The sequence below is a fragment of the Moschus berezovskii genome, chromosome 21, assembly GCF_049115385.1.
Source record: "Moschus berezovskii isolate FMDL1 chromosome 21, NW_MosBer_1.0, whole genome shotgun sequence".
In the NCBI taxonomy this organism is placed as follows: domain Eukaryota; kingdom Metazoa; phylum Chordata; class Mammalia; order Artiodactyla; family Moschidae; genus Moschus; species Moschus berezovskii.
The window spans coordinates 13,990,163-14,004,576 of NC_142480.1; the positions used below are offsets into that span (position 1 = coordinate 13,990,163).

Below are 14,414 nucleotides of genomic sequence, written 5' to 3' on the forward strand. Positions count from 1 at the left end.
GTGGAACGTTTGGCAAACATCGCCAAATGTGGTAGGGGTTCCAGGCCTTGGGGTGTGGTAGGTATCCATGTGAGGGCATGTAGCTATGTCACCAGTCAGAAACTGGTAGCTGCCTGGAAAGCTACAGAGGTGTGGACCAGAGTTATTGAACTCCTAGGTGAGGTCAATGTCCACTTTCGAAAAGTAAATCAAAACCTAAGTTTAAAAGTAAAATCTTCCTCCCCTTTATACTTTTTTCTTATGTTCTAAATTCCCTGCAATGGGCATTTAATGACATCACTTCATAGAAAAGGCAGTCGTGTTGGAAGAATTCAAACCTGCTCCGCAAAGGTCACCATAAACAGTATCTCGGATGCGTCTCTGGATGTGTTTGGAGCATGTTCAGTCCTTCCCGGACACACCGCTGTGTGGCCTGGTGTCCTGAACCCCGGGGCCTGGGAAGGTGTGTTCATCCCTTCCCTTCAAGACATCCCGCAGGTCGGCTGTCCACATGGAACCACCCGCTTGTCCCTCGAGACACCCGAGCCGGCCGTGACTCGAGAAGATGGTCGCTCTGCCCTGAGGTGGGCTGTGTCTGTCTCTTGCTGCACCTGCTGGGCTCCTGGCCCATGCTTGTCCTCGCTGTCCCCACAGGACCTGGTGCAGGAGAAGCTGAAGAGCCAGCAGCTGAGCAGTGAGCTGGACAAACTGAGCCAGGAGCTGGAGAAGGTCGGCCTGCACACGGAGCTGGTGCTGCAGGATGACAACAGCAACAGCGACACGTGAGAACCCCCCCCCGGGTGGCTGCAGGAGTCCGTGCTCCCCACACCCCGTGGGCTCCACGCCTCCCCCCAGGTGGCTGCAGGAGTCCGTGCTCCCCACACCCCGCAGGCTCCACGCCCCCCCGCCCCGGGTGGCTGCAGGAGTCCATGCTCCCCACACCCCACGGGCTCCACGCCCCGCCCCGGGTGGCTGCAGGAGTCCGTGCTCTCCACACCCTACGGGCTCCACGCCCCCCCCCATGGCTGCAGGAGTCCATGCTCCCCACACCCCACGGGCTCCCAGCCCCCCCACCATGGCTGCAGGAGTCTGTGCTCCCCACACACCACAGGCTCCACGCCCCACCCCATGGCTGCAGGAGTCCGTGCTCCCCACACCCCGCAGGCTCCACGCCCCCCCACCCCGGGTGGCTGCGGGAGTCCGTGCATCCCACACCCTGTGGGCTCCACGCCCCCAACCCCGGGTGGCTGCGGGAGTCCGTGCTCCCCACACCCCGCAGGCTCCATGCCCCCCCCGGGTGGCTGCAGGAGTCCGTGCTCCCCCCACCCCGCGGGCTCCACGCCCCACCCCCCCAGTGCTGCATTTACTCTCCACACCCAAGGGCCTCTTGTCACGTGGGGCGTTCTATCCCAGGCCTCCTTCCTGGAGATTCCAAGCGGGGAGTGAAAGGGGCTTTCTCTTGTCCAATAAAAAGGCTTCCTGATTTTTTTTCTAGTTAGGCTCTTTCAGGCCAGTTTTAAATTCACAACAAAACTGAGGGGCAGGTACAGAGATTCCCTGTAGACCTCTGCCCCCTGACCTGCATACCCTTTCCAGCCATCAGCACCCCCCCCCCACCAGAATGGCACGTGCATTGACACTAACAGGTCATCATCACCCAGACTTCACAGGTGACACTGGGCTCACTCTTGGTGTTGCCTGTTCTGTGGGTTCTGACAAATATATAGCGACATGTGTCCACCCCTCTGGGGTCATACAGTGTTTTCACTGCCCTAAGGATCCTCTGTGTTCCATCTGTTTGTTCCCGTCTCCTTCCACCAGCCCTTTGATATTTTCTTTAAACCAGCCTGCAGTTCTTTCTTTCTCCTTCCTTCTCTCCTCTCCTTCTTTTTCTTTCTTTCGCTCTCTCCCCCCGCCCCTCCATGCTGGGTCTTTATTGGGGTTTCTCTAGTTGCGGTGAACAGGGGCTCCCCTCTGGTTGCCGTGCGTGGGCTTCTCACCGTGGTGGCTTCTCCTGTGGAGCACGGGCTCTAGGGCGTGCAGGCTTCAGTAGTTGTAGCCCACGGGCTTAGTTGCCCCGCGGCATGCAAGATCTTCCCAGGCCAAGGATCGAACTGGTGTCCCTTGCATTGGCAGGAGGATTCTTAACCACTGGACCCAGCACTTTGATTTTTAAAGTTGAACTGTTGCTACTTTGCCTGCAGTGCTTTCCTAAATGATCTCGCTTTTCCAAGAAATCCAGCATCTTGGACTTTTGTTGGACTTGTAACCAACATGATGTCCTTTTGGTATGGTTACAAATCCACAGAGATTTACCACTTACCTAGCACTTTGGATGGATTCGTTAACCTTTCTGAGACTCAGTTTCCCCATCTGTAAAATGGTCGTAATAGTACTTCTCTGAGATGGCGCCTGGAAAGCTACAGCAGTGACATTTCATCTAAGAGCGTCCCAGATGTGCCTCCACCAGGAGTCCAGGGAAGGGTTCTGGGTGATGGTAAAGGATCCTGCAGTCCTTCTGGGCCACATCCTTCAACGAGATGAAGAAACCAGCTTAATGCAGGAGGGCCTTGTGGGCAGCTGGGAGACTGGGAGCTTTGGGAGGAAGAGACTACCATGTATTTTTATTTTTTCAGGAAATACAAGATTTTGGAGAGCATCAATGAATCAGCTTTAAAAACAACACTCGCCATGAAAGAAGAAAAGATTGCTTTCTTAGAAGCGCAGGTCGAAGAGAAAGCCAGCCTGAATCACCAGCTGCAGAACGAGATCCAGGTGGTAAGAGCAGCGTCCCCCACCACCCGCCCTGAGACGGGCCAGGGGTCGTGGCCGTGAGATGCCCGCCTCACCTTTCCCAGACCCTCACCTGGTGGCAGAGGGGTGGCCTGGATGCCCGTGTCCTGGAGCAGGTGTTTGTGGGGTGGATGCCCAAGGCTCAGGGGAGGGAGGAGATGGGCCACAGTCATGTAGCTGAAGTTGGGGCTGGGTCCCTGCGCTACCCTTCAGTCCCCGCTACAGGGAGAGGGTAACGCAAGATGGAGGTTGTGTGTGCTTCCCGCAGAAGCAAAGGCAGGTGCCTGGCATGTCTGCACCAGTGCTGGGCGAGGGGATGGTTTGGTTTGGGGGGCCCCCAGCTGGGCCCCTTCCTGCCCCAAGTCTGCTTTCCTGTTCCCACAGCTGAAGAAGGAGTGTGAGATCCTCAAGCAGAGCCAGGAAGAGGGGACGCAGGCGCAAAACTCTTTCAAACACCCCGTGGGGATGTCGGTCGACGGTCACCTGGGGAAGGAGCCCTGGGCGCCCAGCCACAAGGAGGCCACGATGGAGCTGCTGCGTGTGAAGGACCGGGCCATCGAACTGGAGCGCACCGTGAGTGGGGGGAGGCTGTCCGTGAACCATCACGTAGGTGGAGCGGGAATTCCCATCACCAGGAAGGACCCTGGGCGGCAGGAGCTGTTGAGATTGACACAGGTCTCATCAGCCACTACTTGTATTTCCTGGCAAGTCCTGTGAGCTCCTTTCCACTTGAGATCCCTTCAGCCTTTTCTTCTTCTTTTTTTTAAGTGAGCATTTTATTTGTTTAAATTGTTCGTTTATTTCTGGCTATGTCAGATGTTAGTTGTGGCACACGGGCTCAGTAGTTGTGATACATGGCATGGTTGCCCTGCAGCACGTGGATCTTTGTTCACCAACCAGGGATCGAACCTGTGTCCCCTACGTGGGCAGGCGGATTCTCAACCACTGGACCACCAGGAAGGTCCCCCTTCGGACTTTCTAACTGAAAGGGTGTGGACGTGCTCCCTGCCTCCCAGCACATCACTGGGCCTGGAGCGTCTACACCCGCACCGTTTCCACAGGGTTCTGTGTTCACTGCTCTGCAGGGGGTCGACCGCCCGTCCACCACGGTCCTCCACCTGTTTGCATAAATAAGATTTTATTGGCCCACAGACACACCCTCGGCTTCCATGTTGTGTGGAGCTGCCTTCCCACGGCAATGGCGGGGGTCAGTATTGAGGTAGAGACCACACGGCCAGCACACCCCCCCCAGATATTTGCTGTCTGGCCCTTTACAGAGCAAGCTTGTCTATGCATGTCAAAACACTTGGCGTCCTTTGATGTCCGCCAATGGCCTTATGAAGTAGACAGTGATGGTTTTCATTTGATAGATGAAAAAAGGTGAGATAGAGTGTAAGAAACTCGACCCTGAGCCCTGTACTGGTAAGGGACAGGCCACAACCACCACCCACACGTCCTAGTCCAGTCGGTGGCGTATTTTGCTTGGCCTTTATTGGCCTCGCAGGGCATGAACCGCCTTAACCTACCTGCTGTCACCCCCGAGTGGGATGAGGCTGTGGCCACAGGCCTTGACTCCTGTCCTGTGCGAGCTCGCAGACGTGCATTCTCAGCTGAGCGTCGGAAACAGAGAAGCATTAAAGACAGACCGCTTTAAAGGGAGCAGCTGTACGCCCAGCTCACTCTCTCACACTCAGATGCTCAGGCTCCTTGCAAGACCCCCATCATGTGTATCCATTTCTGTCATGAAAACATGGGCAAAAAATTTTTTTTCTGATTTTATTGTCTTTCTAAGAGGGAAAGTGTTACTTCTCTCACTTGATGGATTCTGGCTTTGGCCCCCAAAGCATCAACTCTTGAGGGTTCTCATTCCCCACAGCTCAGGTCCCCACTGCCGGTTAGCAGGTACAGAAGTGAAGTGCAAGTTACTCAGTTGTGTCCAACTTTTTGCAACCCCGTGGACTGTATATACTCTGTGGAATTTTCCAGGCCAAAATACTGGAGTGGGTAGCCTTTCCCTTCTCCAGGGGATCTTCCCAACCCAGGGATCAAACCCAGGTGTCCCACATTGCAGGCGGATTCTTTACCAGCTGAGCCACAAGCCACTGGCGTGTGATCGGTCCCATGCTTTTCCCTCCCCCAGAACGCGGCCCTGCAGGCTGAGAAGCAGCTGCTCAAGGAACAGCTGCAGCACTTGGAGACCCAGAACACGGCCTTCAGCAGCCAGATCCTGACGCTGCAGAAGCAGAGCACCTTCCTGCAGGAGCATAACACCACACTGCAGACGCAGACAGCCAAGCTGCAGGTGAGGGCCGGGCAGGCCAGCCCCGCGGGGAGGATGCTCCTTGTCTCCAAGAGACCGGCCCAGCACTCTCACAACTCCCAGTCAGCAAGACGAAGCAGAGGGAGAGTTTGGGGTTTTGTTTTTGGCAGATGCATTGTACACCATGGTTCCTAGTCTCAGGATCTTTGAAAGTAGTTTTCGGTGATTGAACATAGGGCTGCCCAGCTAAAAAAAGTTCATTTCCCTGCTTTTACTTACAGTCTTGTCTGTTTCCCAAAATCTGTTTCTTGAGATGTTATTAGGAATTTCTTGGAAAAAGAGATTCTGGAATCAAATAAGCTGAGTTCAACCGAGTCAAGCACGTTTCTTCACCATAAGACCTGGCAGAGTCTTTCTGAAGCAGATGTGAATTTTCCATTTCCACGAGTGAAATGGACTATCAAGTGTCTGTTGAGAGCATCTAGCCAAATGAGTGTTCTGGACCATGCATTTTAAGATGTGGATATTTATTTATAGTTAATAGATTGTGAAAAAAATTAAGAATTATTAATTGCCGTTTCTGAGAAAGGGGTTTGAAAATATGTAACTTATGGGTCAGGGACGATAAACAAGAGACTGGCAAAGATGTTGAAATTTGTTCTAGTAAAATAAGGAAATGGGGTATTGGTTTGTAGTTTTGTTTTGTTGGGGGTTTTGGTTGTGGTGGTCGTATCTTTGTCTCATCTTGATGTTAAAGGAATTAATTCTGACCTCAGAATGAGTTAGGAAGTATTTCCTTCCCTGCAGTTCCTCATAATTTTGGATGTTGGGTGGGGGTTCTGAAGCTATCAGTTAAGTTTAGGTAGGTTGTTCGGGTATTCTGTATCCTCAGTGATGTTCTTTTAAAACTAGGCTTTTGAGAGTATTCAAAGATGGTGTCCAAGGAGCTTCTTCATAGATAGGGCCTCATTTGTCCCCAAAAGTCACATCTGTGGAGAGGCTTCAGGCCCAAGCTCCATGTGACAGTCTGTTACACCGTCTGGCCTCCCCCAGCCATTCCTCAAGTCCGGGTAGAACTGTCCTCGGTCTGAGCTGGGTCTTTGCCTGCCCCGGGGTTGGGGGGTCCCCGCTCCCTCCGTGTCAGCCTCCATCCCCGTCTCCCTGTCGGCAGGTGGAGAACTCCACGCTGACCTCCCAGAGCGCCTCGCTCAGCGCCCAGTACGCCCTGCTGCAGAGCCAGCAGGCGGCCAAGGAGAGCGAGAACGAGAACCTGCAGAAGCAGCAGGAGCAGCTGACGGCCGCCTACCAGGCGCTGCTGCAGGACCACGAGCACCTGGGGGCGCTCCACGAGCGGCAGTCCGCCGAGTACGAGGCCCTCATCCACCAGCACAGCTGCCTCAAGACCCTGCACCGCAGCCTGGAGCTGGAGCACAAGGAGCTCGGGGAGAGGTGCGTGCTGGCGGGCCCGGCGGGCCAGGCCCTCCAGGTTTGCGTCCGTCCGTGCCCCTCGAGTCTCCTCCTGCGGCTTCACACCATCTGGGGCGCTGGAACTTTCCCCAAAGGGAAGGAAGTAAATCAAAGTCTCCCTCAGCGGTTCGGAGTGAGAGCAGCTGGAGAGCGAGTGGCCAGAGGATCCCCAGGGAAGAAGGGGTGTCGCGGCCAGTCCCGGCTGAGGGAGACTGCTTGTTGGTATGGGGTCCCTGCTCCCCTGAGGAGTCTCTTCTTCCCTCTCTCTTCTCTCCAAACCAAGAATAAGGAAGAAGTTCACCACAGCAGCTCATGTTCAGTGATGCCTCTCACCCCACCTTCTCAGTTCTTTTCTTGTCTTTCGAGGTCTGAGCTGCATTTGTTTTTAACCTTTTGTTGTTGGGTCGCTCAGTCGTGTCGAACTCTTTGAGACCCCATGGACTGCAGCACGCCAGGCTTCCCTGTTCTTCACCATCTCCCGGAGCTTGCTCAAACTCACGTTCATCAAGTCGGTGAGGCCATCCAGCCATCTCATCCTCTGTTGTCCCCTTCTCTTCCTTCCCTCAATCTTTCCCAGCAACAGTCTTTTCCGGTGAGTCAGCTCTTCGCATCAGGTGGCCAAAGTATTGGAGCTTCAGCATCAGTCCTTCCAATGAATATTCAGGGTTGATGTCCTTTAGGATTCACTGGTTTGATCTCCTTGCTGTCAAAGAGACTCTAAAGAGTCTCCTCCAGCACCATAGTTAGAAAATAGCTTTTAATTTTAAGTATACAGACAGTAAACAGAATGATATAGTGAAGCCTCTGTGGACCCGTGACTGGCTTCAGCAGTGAGCGCTATTTTGCCATCTTTGTTTCATCTTTACTTTCCATTCTCTAGCCCTACACTTTAAGATAGAATTTACGTCCATTGAAATGCACAAGTCTTCACTTTGCACTGTTGACAGCTCGTGGGTTCTGGGTTTTGTGTACATTTAGTCGGCCAGCATCGCCTGAGCGCCTGCCCCGGCAGATCAGTGGTTGTCCCGGGCTCCTGGGCAGGGGTGGCAGGACCCCATATGGCTCTAATGCAGGAGGGAGAGTCTGTCTAACACTTGGCGAGGGTGGGTGCGCGGAAGCAGTTGTCCTCGTCATCCGCTTGTGAGATGGCCCTGCCGGCAGTGTTTCCCTCGACTCAGCCTTACAGTGCTCAGTGGAGCTGCAGGGCGGGGTGTTCCATCACAAACCAGGGGGAGGATGTTGAGCCAGCAAAGCTGCGTGAGGGTGCCTGACGGTGCTGTGGGCCGGGGGTGATGGCGTTCATTCATCCACTCACCTGGTGCTTCCTTTTTGCCTCTACCTGGAGTCTTCCACTCGCTTCATCCACCCAGATCGCCGTCCTTGAGGGCCTGCTGAGACGTCTGCTCCTGTAAGATTGCTCCTTCCAGCCAAACTGAGCATCTTCGGCCTCCTCTGCACCCTTCCATATACATGCGATCCTTTGTACACACCTGCAGTGTGCTTGGTGCTGAGTCTAGACTGGTAGGGGAGGCACCCTGTTTACTAACAACGTGGAATGAGACGTGTTCACTCAACTCTGAAGCTAGCACGGTGCCCAGCACTCACCTCTCCTGTTACGCATTATGATAACGTCTTATGATATTCTTCATGTGTGTTCAGCGGGGGAAGGCTTTGCAGGTGGGATTTGGACTGGAGTTCTTCGCTGCTTTTCCTGTAGCCCTTGGCTCAGTGCAGCACAGAGCCACTGTGTTACCCAGCGCTTGTAAGACAGGCTGGAGGCCCCTTGGGTCTGTCTGCGGCAGGGCTCCAGGTTCAGGACTGGGTACCTGGCACACAGGGACAAAGGCTCTATGTTCATTTCCTTCGACACTAAAATCGGACACTTGCTCGTTCATTCTCTTAACACGTATTTATTGAACACAGTGCCTCTTTCCACTGGGGACTTGGTGATGAGCCAGACCTGCCCGGGCCCTATCCTGCAGTGGGGTGGTGACTGACGGTCAGAGAGATGCTGGATCAGTGTGCTGTCCCAAGACGCTACAACAGGGAAGTGGGAGCCGGGGACCCTAATGGTCAGCCCATGGCCCTGATTTGTCAGACTTGGGACGACTTTTCCCAGAATCGTTAACCTGCCTGAGAAAGATCACCCTGGAAAGCCAGGCAGAGGCACACGCCCAGTACCACATCAGGGAGCCTGTGCCCTGTAAAGGCCACACAGATGCCTGCCTCTAAACAGCGGCCTGAGCAGGTTTTGAGCTTGATTCCCGCACAGGCACAAGTCTGGGCTCCAGTCACGTGGTCCACGTACCGCTGATGGCGGGGGGCGGGGAGCGGTCTGGAGACAAAGACTGGAAAAGCCTGGACTTGGGGAACCTTGAGTCTTCGTGAGCTCAGAATGTTCCAGCATGTAGGAGGGGCAACCGCGGCTTATCAGGAACTCCGTCCGTCCTTGTGCTCTGCTGAGCTTGAGACGGCTGTGCGGTGTGGCCTGTGCAGAGACAGAGGGGGAAGTATGAGGCACGTGGAGGGGGAGGGTGAAGTCTGGTCGGGGAGTGTCTGGTGTGTGAGAACAACTGACCTCTGGCGGCTGCCGGGACACACACCCCCGCCCAGGCAAACCTGTGCTCCCCCAGCCCCAGGGCGAGGCTAGACAAGAGCGGGAAGGGCTTCCCCACCCCCACCCCCCATCCCTGGTGAGTGGGGATTCGCAGCTTTATTAGCTGTTACCTGTACTGGAAGCCACCTGTTTATTTTGTGGTTTATTTTAAATCTATTTGTGTTTAGTGAACCTAGCTGAATAGGTGACTCAGACGGTAAGGATCCGTCTGCAGTATGGGAGACTGGGGTTCGATCCCAGGGTCGGGAAGATCCCCTGGGGAAGGGAATGGCTGCCCATTCCAGTATCCTTGCATGGAGAATTCCACAGACAGAAGAACTTGGCAGGCTACAGTCCACGGGGTCGCAGAGAGTTGGACACAACTGAGCGCCTACCACTTTCTTACTGAATCGCCTGGTAACTTGTTTATAATCCCTAAGAGAAGGGCGCAGGGTTCAGAGGACATAGTTCTGGAGTTCCAGGTGACCCAAGGGAGGAAGGCTGTGGTGACGGGATCGAGGGGACTGTGGAGGCATGTCGGGTAGGAGGAAGGGACTTCCTGGCTCTGGAGCTGAAAGAGACCCCCAGACCGCCCCACCTGGGCGCTGCCTCCCTGGCTGCTGGCTTGGACGCCTCTCAGCCGCCACCCTCCCGATTGCCTGCCGTCTAAGCCTCGCTCCCCACAGAGGAGGCTCCAGGGTCTTCCTTGGTGTGTGTTACCTGTGGGGACAGATGGCTGGGGAACACGCTGCCAGCAAGGTATGTCCTCCCGCAGGCACAGCGACATGCTGAAGCACAAGGCAGAGTTGGACGAGCTGGAGAAGGTTTTGAGGGCCGAGAGGGAGGCTCTGCAGCAGGAGCAGAGGACGAGCGCCATGGCCGCGAGCGAGAACCAGAGGCTGCGCGAGGAGCTGGACAGGTAAACGCTAGGGCCCCGGGGCCACCTGCCCGTGGACAGCGGCGTCTCCCCGACTCGGCGCCCCCTGAGGTCAAGGGTGTTCCTGGTCATAGGGTGTTTTACAGCCCATCGTGCTAACAGCTGGTTGGTAATGAGGTCACCGGGAATGGTGCTGGGATGGAAGGACCAGTGTGGTGCCTGGGACAGCGCGTCCAGTAAGCTGGCGGTCCTCACCTCCCACCCTGAGATAACAATTGTGTCAGCCACAGGCACATTCATCTTCTCACGGGTTCCCTGTTTATGAACTCACCTCCTTGCTCACATTCATCTGTAAGCCCCAAATCAGCGCTCGTGGCGCTTTTGAGGATGTGCCCAGGGTGGCGGGACATTCGAGGTGTCTGATGCACACGTTTCCACTAAGGATGCCCGAGGTATTCGGTCCCAGCAGCCCATGCTGCAAACGAGCGTCCTTTTCGTGGCCTGTTTAGAATCATGGTTTTCGTGGTTTTGTACTTTTTGGTGACAGTTTTGCCATTCAACAGCTTATTAATGGGAGATATATTAATAACGTCTTTCATTACCTGAACATTATTGACCAGAGACGTTTCAATATTCACTTACATAACAAATCGCCAGCCACAGGCATTAGTTTCTGCAAAACTCTCCCAGGCAATAACATGAATGGCCCCCCGGTGGGATGCCTTCTCCCGTTCCCAAGTGCAGGGCTGTGACGTACACACAGAGGATACGGGTGTGGTAGATAAGCTTCCTTCAGGCATGAGGATGCTGCTGGTGGCTGTGAGCACACCACAGGCAGAAACTACATTGAGCGAGGTATGTCTTGACCAGCTGACACAAACATGTGACCTAGATTCACGGAAACACACCCCCACTTTTCTCCTTAAGAGCTGATTTAGTGTCTCGGGGACCTTAGACTGTTACCACCGACAGTAACAGGAATCTACAGAATCACTGTGTATGTTAGTCGCTCCGTCGTGTTCAAGTCTTTGCGACTCTATGGATTGTAGCCCGCCAGGCTCCTCTGTCCATGGGATTCTCCAGGCAGGAATACTGGCGTGAGTTGCCATGCCCTCTTCCAGGGGACCTTCCCAACCCAGGGATTGAACCCAGGTCTCTTGCATAGCAGGCAGATTCTTAACCGTCATAGAATTATCATCATCCATTTTTTAAAAATAGATGAGGGAACAGACTGAGACTCAGTGCCTCGTTGGGGCTGATGCTTGTAGTCAGTGGCAGAGACAGGATTTGAATCGGGTCATGATGCTGCTTCCTCCCCACGTCCTGGTGTTCATAGGTACAGAGGGCTGCAGGCTCAGGTGCCAGGCAGGTCAGGCACGTGGGTGATGAGTGCCAGCCATTGACCATACAGCGACATGGAGAAGCCACTTGGTCTCAAGGTGGTCAGCTGGGAGGCAGGCCTGGGGCTGCCAGATTATCCCTTTGTTTGTGCTTATTGTCTTCAGAGAAGTTGGACATTTGAATGTTGATGTGAAACTTTCACAATTTTAAATGTCGACCCCCTAATTCATTTAATCAGTGAGCCAAACCACCCATCTGTGTCAAAATCGAGTCTATGAGCCCCTGGTACTTTGAGCGTTCTGTTATATACATCCTCCCCTGAGAAAGCCCAGTTAGATAATAGTTACGATGATGATGATAATTTTAGAAGATTTACATAATACCCCAGCATCTCATACTTTATTTATCTCAAGAGTTGAAATTAGAAGAGGAGCTTGGAACTGGGAAGAAAAGCTGAGCATAGACAAAGAGTTTTAGAGCATCTTGTGGTTCAGTGTTTAAAAAAATCTTTGAACAGCAGAACCCTTTTTTCCAAGAAGGCAGATATGCCAGAGCCTTAACTACAGAAGAGATTGTAACAGCGATGCTCTGTCGGGGTGGGTGTCTGAGCCTGCCTGTGCTGTCTGCCCCGGCACAGGGTGGGGGCACCAGGGATACCTTCACAGGACCCCAAAGAACCCAGCTTGTAAACCACTGGTTTTGTTCAACCCCCTCGTTTTGAGGCCCAGAGAGGTTGTGGTTTGGTCTAAAGTTGCACAGCTGGGACAAGGCCTGGGAGTGCTCTTCAGCCCTGAGCCCCGTGGCTCTCTGCCCTCCCTCCCCCACCCAGGGTCAATTTCCTGCACCACCAGCTGAAGGGGGAGTACGAGGAACTGCACACCCACACCAAGGAGCTGAAGACCTCGCTGAACAGCTCACAGCTGGAGCTGAACCGCTGGCAGGCCCGGTTCGACAAGCTGAAGGAGCAGCACCAGAGCATGGACATCTCGCTGACCAAGCTGGACAACCACTGTGAGGTGAGACCTGGGGCTGGGTGGCGGGGCCCCAGGATGCCAGAACGAGTCCCCTGGGGTGACAGCCTTCCGGCTCAGCGGGGTCGAGATGGGTCCTCCTTGGCGCGTATGCTCTGAGGACGTGTGTAAAGGTGATCCAGAGGCCCAGAGGAGGCCAGGGGTGTCTGGGTGGGGAACGGACACCTCGACTGGTCAGGATGCACGCAGAAGCACCATTGCATCTGACCTTGGCCTTTTGCAGAGGGTCGGAGCAGGTGCAGCGATAGCCGAGTGCTGCGTTGTTCCTGCCCTCTCGGCTGTGTCCTGCTATTCTTCCATTTCTTGTCATGTAGTAGCTGTACTCTTCTAGAGAAATGTCGCAGGTTTTTGTTTTTGTTTTTTTTCTGTGCTGGGGTTTGTCTGCCTGGCTTCTGATCCTGGGGTGGTCAGGTTGGAGCTTACACATGTATTCCCCCAGTTTCCAAAGGAGCAGAGCCCTGCCTTCTGGTGCACTCAGTTGGAAAGTACTGTGTTCAGCAGCAGACCTCTCTCAGATGGAGTTGTTAGCAGAGCCCAGGACAGTAAGACAGAGCAGACAGGGCGGGAAGGAGTGGCCGGGTCCCACCCCAGTCCCAGGATGGCCCAAGAAAGCCAGAACCCCAGACACAGCACTCTGGAGGGTCTTCTCCTTTGAGCTCGCGGTAGCCCTGCGGGGCGTCACAGCTGAGGAAGCAGAGGCCAGGGTGCCAAGACACCCAAAGGCACTCTGGGCTGGGACTGGGGCCTGTGGAGGAGGTGGGGGCCACGACACAGGCAGACACTGTCCCGGGGAGCCCCGCCACCACGGGCTGTGCTTCAGGGTCTCCATGGGGATTTCAGGCCAGAGCCTGCTGCCACCCAAGCTGTCTGAAGCCAAAAAGCTAGTTGTTTTGCCGTACACCAACCTTCGTAAATATATTCTGGAGCAAGAGCTGGCTGTCCTCAGCCCAAAACTCACGTCCAGCCCCTAAACCTGTTTCTATATGGCTGTGAACGCAGAATGACTTTTGCACTTTATAATGGTTGAGAAAGTGAAAAAAAAAATTTTTTTTTGTGGCAAGTGCAACTGCTGTGACACTTAAACGTCAGTGTCTGTAAGTCACGTTTCACTGGAGTGCGGGCACACCCGTGCACGTTTCACTGGATGCGGGCACACCCGTGCACATTTCACTGGAGTGCGGGCACACCCATGCATGCATGTCTTGGCTCTGGCTCTCGCCCGTTGCAGCACCAGAGTTGAGTGGTTGCAACAAAGGCCACTGTCCAGCCTGGAAAGCCTGAAATACTTGCTGCCTGGCTCTTTACAAGAGAAGTGTGCTGACCCTCACCTAGAACGGAGCTGTCCCCTGGAAATAATGATGTGGCCACCAGAGGTAACTTAAAATCGTCAAGTTAGCCACATTTAAAAAGTGAAAGGAAGCAGGTGGGATTAATCCTAAGTAACATATTTTGCTCACACAGTATACCTAAAATATTATCATTTCCACATGTAACTGCAGAAAATCTCTTTAATGAGATATTTCACATCCTTTTTTTAGTTAAGTCTTTAGGACCTGCTGTATTTGCCGTGCTTATCTTGGCGGGGTCTGGCTGTGTTGTTTTTGTTTGTTTTTCTGGCTGCGTTTTAAGTGCCCAGCAGCCACATGTTGCCCACAGCTGTCAGATTGGGCAGTGACCCTTTGGGTCCTTTCAAGTTGTCCCAAGTTGGATAATACTGAGATGGGTGTCTGTTCTGTTTTTCTTTTGGCTGTGCTGGGTCTTCTCTGGTGCTCTGGCTTTTCTCCAGTTGCAGTGAGCAGGGGCCACTCTCCACTCACGGTGCCTGGGCTTTTCATTGTGGTGGTTTCTCTTGCTGCAGAGCACGGGCCCTAGGGTGCGCTGGCTCAGTAGTTGTAGCTCCCAGGCTCTATAGCACCGGCTCAGTAGTTGCGGCCCACAGGCTCAGTTGTTCCATGGTATGTGGGATCCTCCCGGACCAGGGATCAAACGTTTGTCTCCTGCATTGGCAGGCGGACTCTTTACCACTGAGCCACCGGGGAGACCTGAGATGGACATCTTGGCGCACGTGGA

General features: G+C 54.2%; 1 protein-coding gene across 4 annotated transcripts in view; it reads left to right on the forward strand.

Moving 5' to 3' along the window:
- The window catches only part of CCDC88C (coiled-coil and HOOK domain protein 88C), a 145,188-nt gene that overhangs the window by 106,532 nt on the left and 24,242 nt on the right, over window positions 1-14,414 (forward strand). For all 4 annotated transcript variants that reach the window (XM_088829457.1, XM_055418387.2, XM_055418386.2 and 1 more), the window contains 7 exons: window positions 634-761; window positions 2,616-2,757; window positions 3,157-3,345; window positions 4,913-5,074; window positions 6,204-6,481; window positions 9,871-10,014; window positions 12,143-12,329. In XM_088829457.1, the coding sequence (XP_088685583.1) occupies window positions 634-761; window positions 2,616-2,757; window positions 3,157-3,345; window positions 4,913-5,074; window positions 6,204-6,481; window positions 9,871-10,014; window positions 12,143-12,329 (1,230 nt within the window). The remainder of the gene's footprint in view (window positions 1-633; window positions 762-2,615; window positions 2,758-3,156; window positions 3,346-4,912; window positions 5,075-6,203; window positions 6,482-9,870; window positions 10,015-12,142; window positions 12,330-14,414) is intronic.